Raw genomic sequence first — 18,118 nt, 5'->3', positions numbered from 1 at the left:
GCGGGCAGGGCCAGGAAAAAAGCAGCCAACACAGTAATACGGAATTCGGCGTCTGACAAACCCATGCCCATGCCCATACGCCTTTCCAGCAACTCCCAAGTCCAACCACTCTAGGTATGGGTCGACTGGACAGGCCTGCACCCCAAAAGTAGAAATCAACACGTGGACACAAAAAAGGGGAATGGGACACCAGTATAAAAGGCGAAACAAATAAAGATAAAGGGGGGGGGGGGCTGGCCAAAAGGGAGTTTTGGCGAGGAAGGCCAAGCTCGCCCATGTAGTGTTTCTCGTAGGAACTACGACTAAAACCACTCACTTATGCCCAGGTCATACCTTTCAAGCCCACTCTCTACAAATGATATTGTGGGAGGCTTTTTTACTTACGAGTCCAATTTTATCTTGGAGTTGTTACAAATTGCGCCCCTACATTTGTAAATATTGTAAAAACATAAAGTTGCTTTTTTTTAGTGATGTGATGTGCATGAGTGAGAAGAGTTTTTTTTTTTAAATAGAAAATACTTACCAAATCCGGGTATGATGTATTCTATACCCAAATTATGTATTCAAAACAACTTACCAAATGCTACCAAATGTGAAAATAAGTGTTTTTTTTTTAGGGCAAGACTTAGGTACAGTACTTAGGTTCTCCTCTTAAGATTCTGTCATGTAGATTTTTCCTTATGGGATAGAAGTGTATTCTTTAGTTAAGTAGCCACATAACTCAATCTTAAATAGAGAACCTAAGGAACAAAACTTAAGGTATTGTACCTAAGTTTTGTCATTTTTCTATATTTTAATTTAGGATTTGAATATAGAATAAAGAAAATGAAAAGTAAATACACCTTTTTTTTTAAAACCAAACACACGCCAAAGGATTTAAAATCTGAAATCAAATTTTTTTTTTTTTTTTTTTTTTTAATTCTCAGACCCTCACCAAAAAGGTCAAATTATATTAGAAAACCTACTAAACCCAACCCATTACCATCCCCACTTGAGAATGCCAGTTCTTGTGGAAAAGCTTAGGTTAAGTTTGATAATAGTGTTTGTTTTTTATTTTTAAAAACTTGTTTTTGCGAATATAAAGAAAAAAAAATTTCTTGTATTTTTGAAATAAAAAATATATTTGGTTTGTTGAAATTAAAAAAAAAAGAAAAGTTTTTTGAAGAAAAAAAATAAAAAAACTAAAATATATTGTAATTAAGATTTGAACTCTAATACTAACTCATTAAATGAGACAAATTCATTAAATTAAATTTTTTTTTTAAACTATTAACTAAAAACAGTTTTTTGCATGTATTCAGTTTCCTTCACACAACTTTGGTTTTCTGTCAATTTTGAGTTGCCAAACAAGTTTTTTAATTTCAAAAATAGAAAATTGTTTTGGAATTTGGAAAACAGAAAATAAGAAGAAAAAACAGTTACCAAACATACCCTTAGGCCACACCTATTTTTTAATTCCAATTTGACTCGGAAAATATATAATTCTAGTCATTCTTCATTTAGTGGCAACATTAAACGAGTAAGCAGTTTCCCTGTTCAGTTGCATTGTTGGTTGGACCGGTGGTAAAAGCAATCATGAAACTAACAACAAAAATTCAAATCCCAACCTAAAAAAAAAAAAAATCCCTGTTTATTTATGTGAGATCTAGCAACCATAATCTACTTGCAATTTCAGCTAACCTATAGATAAAAAGCTTGCATGTTCGTTTGCCTCCAAGTTATTTGTTTAGTTTTTAGGTTTAATGTATTACTTTTTAAAACTTCACTTTTTTTTAGTATAAGTATACTTTAACACGCTTTCAGCATAAAGTAACAATTAAAAAGCTAAATAAGTTGATCTCAAACATGCCCGCAATATGACTTATGCAGTAAAAGGCTAAATAATCTGATCCTAAACATGCACGCAACATGACTCACACAGTAAAAAGCTAAATAAGCTGATCTCCCAAACATGCACGCAACATGACTTATGCAGTAAAAAGCTAAATACGCTGATCTCCCAAACACGCACGCAATATGACTTATGCTGGGGGTGCTACAATTTCTACAATCAATCCATTTTGAGGCTGGCTATATGTAGTGGTGTCAACCCTAACGTGTGTGGTATACGGTATACCTACCATTGTTCAACAAATTCACAGATAGTAGGTCCGCATGACATGCGTGGAATAATCAGTTTGTAAAATATGTAGTACTAGAACTAGTACCCTAAGCATCTCTCAAACAAAACTATCCAAGTTTATAGCTATTGTTGATTTAATAAGTTCACACAGGGAGCTACACAATATGTTATCATTCAAATGAATGGTCATGTACAAGGATCACTTTAACAACAATGTCACTAATAATTTTGCCTTTTCACATTACAACAATGATATTTGTAAAAATTCACAACCAAAATAGTCGAAAGATACAAGCTGCTCCGTCACCTTCAAATATATAATCCATGTTGTCATGCTGTCGATTTCTTTTCACTATTCTTGCTCCGGAAGGGAGATAACAAGGAGAAAGAGCGAGATGCTGTAGGAAGACATATAAAATCATTAATCTCAAATCCAGACAGCAGGGAAAAGAAAGAAAGAATGAAGTTTGTTTAGGTTGCAAGAATAGTGAGCACTTACACTTTTGCGGAGTATTGCCACCTGTGGGAGTTTCATCTTGAGAGATCAAATTCTTCAATGTATGAACTGATGATGACAACAGAAAAATAATGGTTAGCAGACAAATGACAGTCAGCTTCGGTGGTTAAGTTAAGCTCAATCTTATGATTAAAGCTCCCATTTGAGATTGACTAACATCAAAGTAACACTAAATCTTTAATTATTATAAATTTGAAATCAAATCAGTTATTTGCAATCAGATGTATAGCCAAATCAATTATTGATATATCCAACTTTTATAATCTGTATAAATTATTCATTTTACTTGTACAAGTAAAGAATTTGGTTACATAAAAGGGAAAAAAGCAGAAGGATAGAATGCCCTAAATCAATTGAAAAAGAAATGAAAATTATTTTTTATATATTCACTTCTAACAGAACAAGAGTAACTCTAGCTGAACACTGGAATATTCTCAATGTAGAAATCGAGAACTTTCTGTGAATTGGAACACACAGCTGAAGAAAACTTTCACAAAATCAACACAATCAATATGGAGGGAAATTTTGCACAAACTGAATTAAAATAGTTTTTTTTTTTTTTTTTCCATTGGTGTGGAAGAGGCACCACAACACTCAAACAAAAGCCGTGTAACATGACTTACATATAGCCTCGACAAAACCCCTAAGCAAGACCAAATTAAGTACCCCTTTAACACTAAACTACCAATGATCTCAGAATTACCACTGTCAAATGGTGTAATTCTGTTCTTAGTAGAATCACTTGTGTACCTTTTGGATCCTTTGTTCACTGTTTTGAAATTTAGGTGTCACTGTGATTGTTAGTAATGGTTATTAGACTTCACATTGACTCCAAAAGTTTTGGGATTATACTGTCTGTTGTTGTATCTCATAGTCAGTAGACTTCAAAAGTGTGTCAATAATGCATTTCAAAATTGTTCAACTAAGTGCAAGAGGGAGGAGTAAACGCATGCTACCTTCACTTGTAGAAACAGAGTTTGTCCCAGAATCATCGACCTCAGAACCAGTGACATTGTCAGATTCAGTATTGCGTTCGCCTGTAGCTGAGCTATGATTCTTTCTTCCAAACTTCAACAGCCGTCTAATTCCTTTTGATGATTCCTTTACTTGAGGTTTCTCCAATGATTCAGGAATCTTTTCCAGTCTCAAGTTTCTAGAATCAGATACAAGTGCTTTAACAGTCTCTGTACCTGTTGTCATAATCTCTGAGCTTACTGGTGGTGCTTTGCTATACTCGGAATTTCCAGTACATGGATCTTCCAAAGAAGAATTCCGAGCCAAGGGGGCTTGATACGGTTTATCAGCAATACCAATGCTTGAAAACTTTGGAGGTTCTTTGTCTGTATTAATTGTTGTGACCTGTCCCGAAGATGTAAAATAAAGAAAAAAAGGGGGAAACATCAGACTATCAAGAGAAATTCTCATTTTTGCCAAAGACTTAATATAGCTAAAATATTTGTTCCAATTCAACAAATTTCTAAATATCATTCTTCTGTTCAGATTAAAGAAAGAATAAAGAGACTTAATTTAGCTAAAATATTTGTTCCAATTCAACAAATTTCTAAATATCATTCTTCTGTTCAGATTAAAGAAAGAATAAAGATGGTTTCAAAACATATCAGAGCACCAATTTTAAGTACCGAGGGTGCAATTATTACAACTAGGACATGTAATCAGCCGCAAGGAAATGTGCTTACTCTTGTTAACCATAGAACAAAATTTTCACCAAGCTTAGCTAGTAGTAGCTATCAACTTGTCTCAAACATTCATATTATATATAAAAATAAGATGAATTTTTAATTGCCAATGGAACAACAGTATGGATCACATTGCTTGCAATAATGGATTCTTTATGTTACTGATTATTTTTGAAGATTTCTATGGATAGAAATCAGAGTAATAAGATCAACATAAGATGAACCAGCTGTGAGCTGGAGCAGCTCCCACATTGTATCCTTTAGCAAGAATTGCAACATTCACGATTACATAAATTTGGGTTAAGTTCTATATTTAATCAATGAAATTTGATTTTTTTTTTTTTAATCCTCAAAAAATTGTAATCGTATTAAGTTGGTCCTTCTATACTATATCCTCAGTGTCATAATTTTAGCTTATGTGGCAAATTTCGAAAATGCCACATGGCGCTGTATTCAAGGATATGAAAGGGCAAACTTGGTGCGTTTATAATTTTTGGAGGACTAGAAAAAAACTTTTCAAATTTTAGGGATTAAAGTAGAATTCTGGCCCATATTTAGGGATTGATGGTATATTTCCTCCATGAATTATTCTTACTTGTTCAAGAAAGTTAGATGCATGTTATGTTCATCACAGTTCTAAAGACACCGAAAATAGTTAACCTGTGAGCAAAGCTCTTCTTGGCTCTGACTAACCATTGAACCATACCTTATAAGAAACAGGTTGTTCTTGTGATTGGCGTTTAGAGGAATCTCCATCAACTCTATCCATGGTAAATGGTGAAACTGGAGCACGCACAGCAGCATAATCTGACACCACCTCAGATTTCTTCCCAATCTCTACGTTATTGTACCGTCCCTTTTGCGCCTCCATATTTCCTTCCAATGCATGTACAGTAGGAATAGAAGGCTTATCACATTCTAGCATCACAACAGTCTTTTCAATTATTGGGTTGTCATCACCATCACTATAATGTGAAATGCTTTCGTTGTTCCTCTTCGGCTTAGCACCTTCAGATGTTGTAGAAGACTTCTTTCCATTAACCTTCTGCATCATATCTTTTGCTGCTGATTTGTTCTTGGCAACATCGGGTCCTGTGGATGTCCTTATTTTCAATTCTGGAAGGGTTGCCGCCTTGCTTTTATCATAGTTCACAATAGCAGATATTTTTTTGCTCTCGGGCCCATCAGATATCTTTGTCTTTGATACTGGTTCAGTACTTTTTGACTTAACTGAAGAAACATGATGGCTGCTACCCATTTTAGGCTCTGATAATCTTCTGATCCGTGCCATGGATGCCTTTGTATCAGATGTAACACTAGTGTTCTCTTTCTTTGTTTCAGGCAATGAAGACACAGAGTGACTCAGTTTATTTCCAGCCGAGTGACTTCTAGTATTCAAGCTGCCAGGTTTAGAGACTTTTTTAGAATCACTGGATCCCACAGAAGCAGTTTTGATGGGGAACCTATTTAGAGGTGATGATGATCCTGGCTCCGAATCACTAAACTTTGATACCTTGTGAGAGCCTGGGGAAAGTTTTGTTGGCAATTGTTTCTTGGTTTGATTTGAGGGTATTGATGACTTAGCTGGGATGGAACCCCCTCTTGCAGCAATTCTCTTTTGCCTTTCAATCTTTAAAGCTTCTAGTCGTTTCATCTCTTCTGCCTCCTGAAAAAGCAACACTTGAAGATATAAATATCTGTTTAACAACTCAGATGAGAGAAGAAAATGAAATGATAAACTGAAGTCACGCCCCAATAGAAAATATAACTTATATCTGATGTAACACGTAGACAGAATTTGGATTGGGGGAGGGAGGGGGAAAACTTGAACGGATACCTTGTAGCCTACATGATTCATGTCCCAATCAAAGTGTTTTACTTTTTTGATGTGGAGATAAGAACCTCCTCCCCAAAACAAATTAATAAAAGGGAAAACAATAACCAAAATACCTTCTCTTTCTTCATTTTCTGGAGATCAGCTTTAAAGGTTCTTAGCTTCTCAGCACGTGCTCGTGCTTCATCCAAAGGACTCAACTTTGAGGACCTCCCTTTCCTTATCGGCCCCCCAGTCTTCTTATCTGAAGCATCTGGCGTAAGTCTTGATTTCCGCTCCTTGTCTGATTTTTTAGACCCTTGCTTGATTTCTACCGCCACATTTTTCTTATCTAGTGAAGCACCGTCTTCAGCTCGGATCTGCATTTCATAATCTAAAGCAGGGTCATAACCAATTGATTCCTTCTCTGTCCCACGCTCAGGCATCAAACTCAATCCATCTGGTTCATAATTGACTTGACTGCCAACTCTATTCGACACACTTTCTGCCAACTGAGAAGCAGATGGGAACTCAGAATACATGTCAATAGCATTTCTTTCATTGTTTCCAACTTGATCTAGTGAATTAGCCCTTAATGCAACAATATAAGAATCATCATCCATATCATGTGATGACTTCCTATCCAAGTTATTGTTTATACGATCAAATCCATTTACAAGTGGATCTGAGGTAGAGCTTGTGTAATCCAACTGGCTACGTATCATAAAATCATCATTGCCAGTCCTCCTATAGCCACCACGTCTTCCATCTAGTTCTGTAGGCTGTACATCCATAGACCTTCTGCCATCACCAGGTTGACCATTTCTTCTAGAAATCAACAATTCATTGTTTGAGTCCTTGTGCATGTAGGTCATCTTTCCACTAATTTTGTGCATATCTATCATATTACCTTCTTGTATTTCACCCTTATCTTGTCCGCTAAAAGCTAAAGGATCATCCCCTATAGTATTTTGTCTCCTTTTCACTTGAACTTCCTTTTCCATTGCAAACATGCCTTGATCAACTGCACGTTTGTCCTCATCATCATCTCTCAGTAAATAATTTTGAAATGCTTGCCAGTGTCCACCATCTACATCCTTCCCATGTGCAGCATCAGATGAATTCAATTTATCCATGGATTTGGAATGCTTTCCTTTTCTATTGGAAGATCTCTTAGAGTCCATACGCCTCGCATCCAGGGAACTAGCCTCTAAATCTTCAACTTCCTCGTCAGTTTCAGAGTCAGAAGCTGATTGTGATTCACTATCCGAAGAGTTCTGTCTCTTTGAAGTGATGTAATTAATGTTCCGAATGACAACCATACCTGATTGCTTTTTACCTGATTGGCTTCCCTTCTTCCTTGATTCTCGAGTTTGCGAAGCTTCTTCATTCTCCAACTCCACTTCATCCTGCGATCTGGTTTTTGAAGCATCCATCTCCCAAGTTTCTAATTCAGTATTGCTATCCCTACTATCCATGGAATGCCTTCTACGCCCCATTCTTTGACCAGCATTGAGTCTAGGGTCTGACACCGATGGATATGGTGGCTGGAAATATGGGCTGTTCCCTGGATAGTTCTGATAGTAAGGCATGCCTTGCATGGGATATGCTGGATAAACTGGAGGGGCACCAGGAGGAGAATGAAGAGGCCAGGAAGGGAACATATGATGTGGAAACTGCCCTTGAAAATGCCCAGGTGGTGGTTGGTAATCCGCGGGAGGCTTGTCATCTGGGCAAAGGATTAGAATCCAACTGAAAATATAAATGAAGGCATACATACAACACCGCATTTAGGATATAATTGAGGAATAGCATAGAAAGAAAGCCATCAATCAGCCAGTCACCCTTCAGAACCAAATGTTTATAGCATGGTTCATTTGTCTGGAGGTACTATGCCAAGTTGTCAACACCTCATATTGATTTTCACCAATACCAATGTTCTTTTTTTTTTGTTCTTATTTATTTTTTGAGATAGTCCATATCTCTTTGCACTAGTGATGCATTAGCTCACTAAATCAATTCAAAAGGAAGTCCCTTGGTCTATGCTTTTTGCAGATAATATAGTTTTAGTGAATGAAACTAGAAATGGCCCAAGTTAGAAATCTGGCAAAACACTCTAGAATCCAAAGGGTTTCAATAACTAGGACTAAATAGAGGACATGGAATGTAAGTTTAGTAAAAATAAAAACAAAGATGAAGGGGTGGTAGGACCTTTCGATATTTTGGATCAATAATTCATAAATATTGGGAGATTGAAGGGTATGTGAATCATATGATAAGAGCAGGATAGATGAAGTGCAGAAGCGCATAAGGAGTATTGTGTGATCATAGAATACCTATTAAGTTAAAGGAAAAATTTTAAAGGACTGACATAAGACTATACTTTGTTGTATTGAATGTTGGGCTGTTAAAGAAGAAATAATTCAACAAATTAGTGTAGTTGAATGTTAATTTTAAGATGGATAAGAAAAATAAACAAAGAGATAGGATTACGTATGAAAAAATCACTTAAACATAGGGATGCCTCCGATTGATGAAAATATGGGAGAGAAAGTCGCTTGAAATAGTTTGTTCATGTTCACTTTAGGAGAGCGATTAATGCACCGGTGAGAAAAAGTGAGTTGATTCAAATTGAGGGAACGAAAAAAAGTAGAAGAAGACCAAAAATAACACTAGTAGAAATAGTAAAAAATGGCATGTCAATTAAGGAAGTAACATAGAGTATTACTTCCGATAGAATAGAATGGCAAAAAGGAATACATGTGGCTGACCATGACTGATCTGTTGAGGATCCATAGCCCACCCCAAAAATTTTGGGAGTAAGGCTTGATTGTTGTATTTCTTTTTTGAGATCTTTTGGGAAGCTACTAAAGAATAGATATTTTTCCCATCAATCGTTCAGCAACACACATATATAAGCCCCAGTAACCAGCCACCTCAATGGATCACAATTTTTACGAAGGATGAAGTTTTAGTGCCATTCTTCTATTCTCAGCATATAACATGAGACCAAAGTAATCTCTCTCTCTCTCTCTCTCTCCTTTTTTTTACCAAAAAAAATAAATAAATGGCCCCTTTCAAGGTTGCAATCTGAACTTCATCATGTATGTGCAGATATCCGTATGATAAAAAGCGACTGAAACCTTTATCAATTCTCAGAAATGAAAGTTAATTTTTTAATCAAGCAGTTGAAGAAAAGAGTAGAAGGGGGTTAAGGAGCCCCATTATAATAGCAAAGACAATAAGGCAGTTACATATATGCAGGATAACTCCTATTCTATGAGCCCATACCTGTACTTATGGCACTACTTGCTTTCCCATTATTTTCTGAAGCCAGCTCATATTCTTTTTGCTTGACCTCATTGGCAAGCATAATTCCTGATGCATTGATTGCAGAATATTCTGATCGGCTAGACATTGCTTCAGCTGCTTCAATTTCAAGCCACTGGCCAGTTTCATGCTTTCTTTTCCATAACTCCAAAAATTTCAAACAAGCATCCCTGTTACATTGATAAATTTGACATCATTAAGGGGAAAAAAAGAACCCAAGATTTAAACATGCCCACCATTAGTGAATTGGAGAAAATTATGATATCTCGAACTCAACAAAATGTAATGAAAAGATGGTCGGCTACAGGCAAGAATCTTACATTAAACGCAAGGCCCCAAAGCACTCGGCAAATGACATCAACAGTGACATGTGATCAATGTCAAAACCAGCAGCTACAGCACGTGCAAAGGCCATGCCTTGCTCTTTCTGCAGCACAGTTCTGCGTGTCTCCAGGACTTTCAAAAGTTGAACTCTAATACAAAGCAAAAAGAACATCAGATTATTGCTCATGATGAGTAACAAACAAGACAAATATTAAGTATCATAACATTCACAAAGTTAGATATGACATTAAGAGTTGCCACCCATAACTTACTTTTCTCTCTTTTCATTTCTTTAGGTGATAATTTATTCAACACTATTCTTGACAAAAAGTGGTTCCTCTTGAAAAACAAGTTAAAGACATTCCTGATTTACCTAATGAAGAGACTTGCAAAAACTAAGATGTAATATTTCATCAATGGACTTTTTCTTTTGGTTTCTTCAAGCGATGAGTTATTCAACACTATTCTTGACTAAATTGGTCCTCTTGAAAAACAAGAATTTCATCAATTATTGAATTGATATGGGAATAAAAAAGAAAGGTGTCCACGCATACTTAAGAATTTTCCCAAAATCAAATCCACCTTTTCAGAGTGAGCATGGAAATCAAATTAAGGAAATATCATTGTTGAAGAAGAAGCAAAAGAATATATGATGAATTTGACTTTTTGCTCAGCTTCTAATAGTACATATGATTGCACTTAACATGTTGACATTCCTGATTTCCCAAATACAGACTTGCAAAACACTAAGATGTAAAATTTCATCAATGGACATTGTGTACAATCACTTGTACAAACCCTAAATAATAACTTTATTACTCGCAGCAAGAATGGTAAATGAGGTTTTAAGTGGTCGTAGGAAAAATATGCAAGAAATAGTATATACTTCGAATTTCCCTCCTGTGTGGTGGATCCATTTGCTTCAGGTGGATTTGCTCCAGGCTGCTAGGTAACAAAAGAAACCAAATTAAATAAATTTGACAAAATTCAATTGTATGACAACAAGGTTACTCAATGCCGACTCACCTTATAAAGGACAATTGCTTTGTCCTCATTAGTATCAAGCACAGGCCTGCTACCTGTCCAAAACTGTGGGGTGTTACAAAGTAACAAACCAATACAAAAGTCATTGAAGTCAATTCATCTACTACGATTATTCTATAAAAAAAACCTGCTGAGATAAACCTCAGTTCACACATGGAAACTTTGCAAAATGGAGAGAGAGAGAGAGAGAACGGACTAGTAAAGAAAAATCCCACCTCATACCATACCCTCCTAACAAACACTTCCCCCCCCCCCCCCCCCACAAAATATATATATATATATATATATATATATATAAAAAGAGAAGGCATATATAGTGAAACCAATGACAGAGATTGAAAAATCTCAGAATGTTAAGAGTTCATACACGCATCAAGATTCATCAATGGATTAAGCTATAGGAAGAGAAACTATCTGAGAATGTGTGTATGATATTATTCAATAAACTAACTCTGCTGTTTATATATGAAGCAGAGAGAAGCGGGAAAAAACCTAACCACTAACTAATCTACTGTCCAATACAGAAATGCCACCTGGCTTCTAGCTCTAACTAACTTCACTGTACAAAGGCTACTTGTAGCTTAGTATCACTATATACATAAACGACCTACAGTTTTAAGTATTATATACAGTACTAACAGACTTGCTACTCTACTCTACATCACAATGTGGAATTACAATACATCATCTAACACTCCCCCTCAGAAAAGCTTATGTCAGGTCTTGTAAGAGTCAGATACAAAAGCTTTCCTACCAAACTTCTGTACAAAGAAGGGTTAGGCACTCCATCTCCACTACTACTGCTCAATCTGACTGACTGTTCCATAGGTACATTTGAAGGTTTGCAAGCCAATAAGCCTTTGTCCGATAGCAACTCAAGGGTAAACTTCCTTTGACAGAGAGATATCCCTTTAGCAGTCCTTGCCACTTCAAGTCCCAAAAAGAATTTCAATGTACCAAGATCCTTGAGTTTGAATTAGTTGTCTAGAAACTGCTTGAAAGCATTCACAGCATCAACATTATTACTTGCTATTAGTATATCATCAACATAAACTAAAAGAATGATGATGGAACCCTTTTTAACTTGAGTGAACACTGAATAGTCTGATTTGGACTGAACAAAACCATGATCAATGATTGTGGAGGAGAGAGATTGGCAAATCATTGCCTACTAGCCTGTTTAAGTCCATATAAGGACTTTGTAAGCTTGCCAGGTGGAAGAGTAGTTATAACCCATTTGTGATTAGCCTGCAATGCCTCAATTTCAGCTTGCATAACACCCTGCCATCTAGGATCCAAAATGGCTTGAGCATAGGTAGCAGGTTCTTTGTGAATAGTCAAAGATATGGAGAAGGCTTTGTGAGAAGAAGAGAGCTTATCATAAGAAAGAGTGGAAGAGAGAGGATACAATATACCTGGACTCTGAGCAAAAGAGTCATTGGATGAGGTAAGTGAAGCTGAGGCCAGCAATGGAGCAGCAACAAGATTACAGTGATAATCTCTCAAATAAGTGGGAGGTTTGTGAACTCTAGAAGACTGTCTAACAGGAACAATATCAGGAGCCACAGGCTCAAGAACAACAGACTCATTAGCAGGACACAAAGTGGAATCAATATGAGGATTGGAGTGTGAAATATCATTATGAGAATGCACTAAATCAGGAAACTCATCAGGGGGCACAGCAATATCAGAAAGTTTAGGAGTTGGGGAAAACTCAGCAGAAACAGATGGAAGAAGAGGTGACTGGTCTGAGGTGCATTGTTGAGATGGAAAAACAGAAATGTGACAGAAAAATACAGCAACAAGAAGGAGACTGAGTTAGTTTGCTAATGGATACAAGATTGAAAAAGAAGGTTGGAATGCAAAGAACATTCTCAAGTGTTAAAGTGGAGCTTAGTTTGACTGTGCCTATGTGAGTGACCTTGGCCATATCTCCATTAGGGAGTTTAACAGAGATGTGGACAATTGAAGTGATGGAAGTGAAGAATTAAAGAGAATGGACCATATGATCAGTGGCACCACTATCTAGGATCCAATCAGAGGAACAAATATGTGAAGTATCCACTTGAGAAGAAAACACAGAATATTGCAAGGAATGGTTAGGTAATTTGGGAAGGTGAGTGTGTGCAAAAAACCTGATACCTGACATCTCATGCCCTTGAAAATTCAAAGAAGGCTGAGTGATTATGGTAGCAACCTGAGGTGCATTTGAGGCAGGCTCTTGTGGAGCTTGAGTACCAAAGTGATTCTGAGAATTGAGCAGTCCAAGAAGTTGTTGGTATTCTGCTCTAGTGAGATTGACAGTCTCTTCACAGCAATTATCAGTGGCAACCACATTGTTAGCAAAAGATGCACTTCCACCTTGCTGAGTCTTGTTCTTGGACTTATACCCAGGTGGATAACCATGTAACTTGTAGCACTTGTCAACCACATGACCCAAAGCTCCACAGTGTATGCACTGAGGCCTACCAGACTTGCCCTTGTTAGAACCTTTAGTAAAAGATCCACTGTTCTTGACTGCCAAGGCTGAAGACTCAGTGTTGACCCTCTTTCCTACCTTTCTTTGCTTCTCATCTTGGAGCAAAAGAGAAAAGACTTTGCTCAAGGAAGGAATGGGATCCATGAGTAAGATTTGACCCCACACTGCTGCATAAGTGTCATTCAAGCTCATCAAGAAAGACAACGCATTCTTCTATTTGATGACCGCAAGAACAGGTCCTATAATCCGAGAGCTCATCCCACAGTCCCTTGAACTTTGTATAGTAACCATTGATGGTCAGATCCTTTTGAGACAAAGAGCAAATTTCTTTTTTCAATTCAAAGATACGAGGGCCATTACCCTGTGAGAACTGATGCTGCAAATCAAGCCAGACCTCTCTTGCTGTCTTGAAATAAACCACACTAGGCTTCAAATCTTTGGAAATTGAATTGAATAACCAAGCCAAGACAGTGCTATTGCACTTACACCAAGCAGTATAGTAAGGATGGTCACTAGATTGAGGCCTTGGTATAGAACCATCAATAAAGCCTATTTTGGTCTTGGCATCCAAAGCAATAAGAACTGCCCCACTCCAAGTACTATAATTCTCTTCAGTGAGATGTTGAACAACAAGAGATACATCAGGGTTATCACTGTTAGACAAGAAATAAGGACTAGAGGAGTTCTCCCATTGCTGAACAGTTGGAATAGTTAGGATAGAAGTGCTTGATGTACTACCACCCATATTTCCTACTCAAAAACTTTGGTAATGCAACAGCTAGCACAACTCAAACAAGGTACCCAAAAGAATGCAAACCAAAATCCAGAGAAGGACAACAAGAATCGGATTATCACAATTCACAACAAGAACTGAACTATCACAAATCAGAATTCTGAATCACAGAGAAACAAAACAGAATCCTAATGCTCAAGAAATCAATTGCAAACCCACAATTGATAGAAACCCTAAAATCAATTGCTAAATCACAACTGATAGAGTAAGAAAACCCTAAATCAAGATTTAGAGAAGAAATTCTAGTGCAGAGATCAAGAGAAATATGATGGAGTCTAGAAAAGAATCGAACTAGAAATTTCAGAGAATACCAAAATTGAAGACTCTGATCCAGTTCAAGCTCTGATACCATGTTAGAGTTCATACACGCATCAAGATTCATCAATGGTGTAAGCTATAGGAAGAGAAACTATCTGAGAATGTGTGTATGATATTATTCAATAAACTAACTCTGCTGTTTATATATGAAGCAGAGACAAAGCAGGAAAAAAACTAACCTCTAACTAATCTACTGTGCAATACAGAAATGCCACCTGGCTTTCTAGCTCTAACTAACTTCACTGTACAAAGGCTACTTGTAGCTTAGTATCACTATATACATAAACAACCTACAGTTTAAGTATTATATACAGTACTAACAGACTTGCTACTCTACTCTACATCACAATGTGGAATTACAATATATCATCTAACACAGAACACAAACATTAGTGCAACGTACACATATTTGTCCCTTGCTACAGTACCTTCAATACTTTCTACAGGTTTGGCATGATAATCTTCTACCTGCCATGCAGAAAATAACTGAGATTGACCTTTCTTTGACAGCATGAAATTAGAAAAAAAAAAGCTGATAGATTTTACTTACAGTATTCATCCCCACATCATTGTTGCCTTGAATTGAAATTGCCTCCTCAATCTGCAAGATCTCTGATTCTAGAGTGTAGACCCGTTCCAAGATCTCTGGAGTGCTCACAAACCGAACAAACCTATAGATTTCATAATATGTTAGTCTAACATGCAATGTTCTGTCTCCAAAGTATTAACCTAGAACATTTTTTTTTTTTTTTTTTTGGTAATTAAAGCTCAAAGTGAATAGCAACCTCGATAGTCACACATCACATATCAGTATGATTACATTAGTTATTAATAAGAATGGTTTGGCAGGCTATATGGAAGCACTTTTGTTTTCATGAGAGAAAAGAACGCATATTCTTGCTTTTAAAAGAGAAATAAAGAGGATAGACTAATAGAATGAAATTCAAAAAATAGAAACTGTGCACCACTCATGTTAGTTCCAACCATAAGTTCCTGTAAGTGTCCACTTCTGAACACAAACTGTACAAGCAAACTTAAAACTAAGTTCAAACACAAAAGTAGATACCTTTCCACCGTGCCCTTTGTGAACCACATTGAGTCACTGCCAGGCTCAGGCTCTAAAACGATCGAATAACCCCCCTTGGCCATCTGCTCCTGTGCAGACTTCAAGTGGGCAAGAAATGGATTCAGCAAACCCGAAGCTATTTTTTCTTCCTTCCCATTTGCAGATATAACCAAATCACACCTAACAAAAATCCAAAATTAGTTTTGACATAGTAGAATTGCAAAGTTTCCAAGGAAATTTTTACATAGCAAAAATATACCACATGTCTCACAGAAACTAATAACACAGCTACACACAAAGAAATGTAAATTCAAACTCATTCAAAATTTTAAATTCTATCCTCTATTCGCAATACTTTGAACACGTAGTGTCTTGTCAACTAATAAACCTTCAAATTTGACCAAACCTTATGGAACAAATTTAATAATTAAAGAAAAAAAAAAACCCCAACAAAAATTCTATACAAAACTAAACTACAAAGCACAGAGATTCTAATATTACTAAAAATAATAAAATTTAACTCGTAAGAAAAATACAAAATTGCAAAGTCAAAACTAAACTGGTAAACCAAAAAAAAAAAAAAAAAAATGAAAATAGTAACAAGAAAATTTATTTCTAAATTAAGAAGAAAAAAAGCTACAGAGAATTGGCAAAGCTATAAAGATAGAAACATCTAAATATGTAAAACACGACGACCCAGATCGCTAGAGAAACAATAGATTCATTATACTATTACTATATAAGCTATTGAATGAAAAATATATCCAAATTTTGGTTGTTTGAGTTTGAAACACTCACTGTATAAATACTATAAGCTATTGATTCAAAGAGATTACCTGGTTCGAGTAGGAGTGAGCTGAAACAAAGCCGAGTCAAGCCGAGTCGAAGACTTCATTTTTCTTTAGACAAATTTGAAACCAAAAAAAAGAAAAGAAAGAAAAGAAAACCCAAAATAGAAAGAAGTAAAAAGAGAAGCTGTGACTACTAAGGTTTCCTGGTTTCAGAGAAAGATCAAATGGCGGTTAAAAAAGTTGGATCAGAGAATTGGATAAAAGAACATCCTTCAAAAGCAGATTTAATTTTACTTCGAAATGAGAGATCTTTTTTTGTGTGTTGGTGTTTGTGTTTATATCTCAATGAAAAAGCTTCCGACAAAACCAAAAAAGAGGAAAGCCATAGCTAGCTAGCTCCGAAAGCCGAGCTAGGCTTTAATGGCCACCAAAGAAAGAAAGAGAGAGAGAGAGAGAATTGAACTGAGAGAGACAGAGTGAGTGTGAAAAAACAAAGGATTTGTAAAGAGACTATGAGAGAGTGTCATAGGATGCCAACGAGGGATGAATTTCTTTTTTCTTTATTTTCTTTATTTATTTATTTATTCTGAATTAAGAAAAAGACTACACTAGATAGATTGCTTTTATTTTGACCTTTACAGCTCAGAAATTTGATTCTTGGCATTTTTGTTTCACTTTATTTTTCATATTGTACTTCCTCATTTATCTCATTGATAATTTTTTTTTGGATGAACTATCTCATTGATAATAATTTGACTGATAGTAAAATTTCTTGTATTATCCAATAAAAGATTTAGGACTTGAAACTATACTAATTTTGTTATCGAAATAAAAGATATAAGATTCAATCTCTATCTCTTTTATTGTCAAATAAAATAACTAACCTTACTTTTTTTTTTTTTTTTTTTAACGAATCTAATCTTACTTATCTATTTTGAATAAAATATTAAGAAACATTAGTATTTGAAAAAATTATACTAGCAGGCAAATATGAAAAAAATTAAAATAAAGTTTTTGAAACATAAAGAATAAGGGAAAATCTTAACTAATGTCCTAATAACATTTTTTAGTGAATTATTTTTAGAAAATTATAAGAAAATAGAAAAAAAAAATTAATATTTTGATTGTTTTTCAATTTTTTATAAAAATAGTATAAAAATTTTTCTAATTTTTTTTTAGATAAGAACACCATTGACATCACCCAAGAATAAAATAAATAAATAAAAACTTAAATTTATTTCAAAGGCTAAAAATTGTAAAAACCTAAAGGAAAATAGAAATAATAATAATATTGCTTCGTTGTCGTTGAATTTGGCCAGGAATGGGAAATAATGGAAAAGGGTAATGGTATTTTTGGAAGTTGAGCTTGAAGGTGACGGACATGACATCAAGGGAAACAGACAGTAGTGTAACGGACAAAAACATCATACTGTTCCTAGTTGGATAACGATGTTCGAGAGCGTTTTGGTGAAATTACCAAAATGACCTGACCCGCTTTTCTCTCATTTAATTTAAGCAGTGTTTGGTAAAGTGGTTGAGGAATTACTATAATTTGCATCGGTGTCAACATTTATTTATTCATACAGTCAAAACCAATTAAAGACTTTAACTACCCAGTAGCCAATGAAGTTTCACGATTTACATTTGTGTCACACTTTTCCAACATTCATTTTTTTTTTTAATAATTAAATTTAATGAGCCAAGGAAAACCATCAACACAATTTTTTATTTATTTATTTAATGGGGATATGAAAAAAAAAAAAAACAATTATATTGAACTAATAGGAATAGATGTCACACTTGATCATTGTCTAAAGAGAGATG

At 35.5% G+C, this 18,118-nt stretch overlaps 1 protein-coding gene across 2 annotated transcripts; it reads right to left on the bottom strand.

Moving 5' to 3' along the window:
* Positions 1–2,217: 2,217 nt before the first annotated feature.
* Positions 2,218–16,818, bottom strand: LOC115995145 (COP1-interacting protein 7). Of its 2 annotated transcripts, none has more exons than XM_031119587.1 (13): positions 16,340–16,818; positions 15,504–15,683; positions 14,988–15,108; positions 14,866–14,905; positions 10,830–10,882; positions 10,690–10,748; positions 9,800–9,952; positions 9,441–9,649; positions 6,287–7,878; positions 5,043–6,002; positions 3,596–3,998; positions 2,622–2,687; positions 2,218–2,520 (listed from the first exon to the last, which is right to left on the bottom strand). In XM_031119587.1, the coding sequence occupies exons 1-13, from the start codon at positions 16,396–16,398 to the stop codon at positions 2,453–2,455; spliced, it is 3,963 nt and encodes a 1,320-aa protein (XP_030975447.1). In that variant the 5' UTR covers positions 16,399–16,818; the 3' UTR covers positions 2,218–2,452. The 2 variants fall into 2 exon arrangements, with proteins under 2 accessions (XP_030975447.1, XP_030975448.1); XM_031119588.1 differs by having other exon boundaries at positions 10,690–10,745.
* Between the last annotated feature and the right edge of the window lie 1,300 nt (positions 16,819–18,118).

Source organism: Quercus lobata, chromosome 6, assembly GCF_001633185.2.
Source record: "Quercus lobata isolate SW786 chromosome 6, ValleyOak3.0 Primary Assembly, whole genome shotgun sequence".
NCBI lineage: Eukaryota > Viridiplantae > Streptophyta > Magnoliopsida > Fagales > Fagaceae > Quercus > Quercus lobata.
Note: the sequence above shows the minus strand (reverse complement) of the source record. Positions and strands in the feature narration are given on the sequence as shown.

What these genes read in the sequence shown, in the direction of transcription:
- LOC115995145 (XM_031119587.1), bottom strand. Translation starts at nt 16,398, where the DNA reads ATGAAGTCTTCGACTCGGCTTGACTCGGCTTTGTTTCAGCTCACTCCT. An exon ending in AACAACCTGTTTCTTATAAG is followed by an intron (nt 3,999 to 5,042) that starts GTATGGTTCAAT and finishes TCTTCGGGACAG; the next exon opens with GTCACAACAATTAATACAGA. An exon ending in TGGCAATACTCCGCAAAAGT is followed by an intron (nt 2,521 to 2,621) that starts GTAAGTGCTCAC and finishes GTCTTCCTACAG; the next exon opens with CATCTCGCTCTTTCTCCTTG.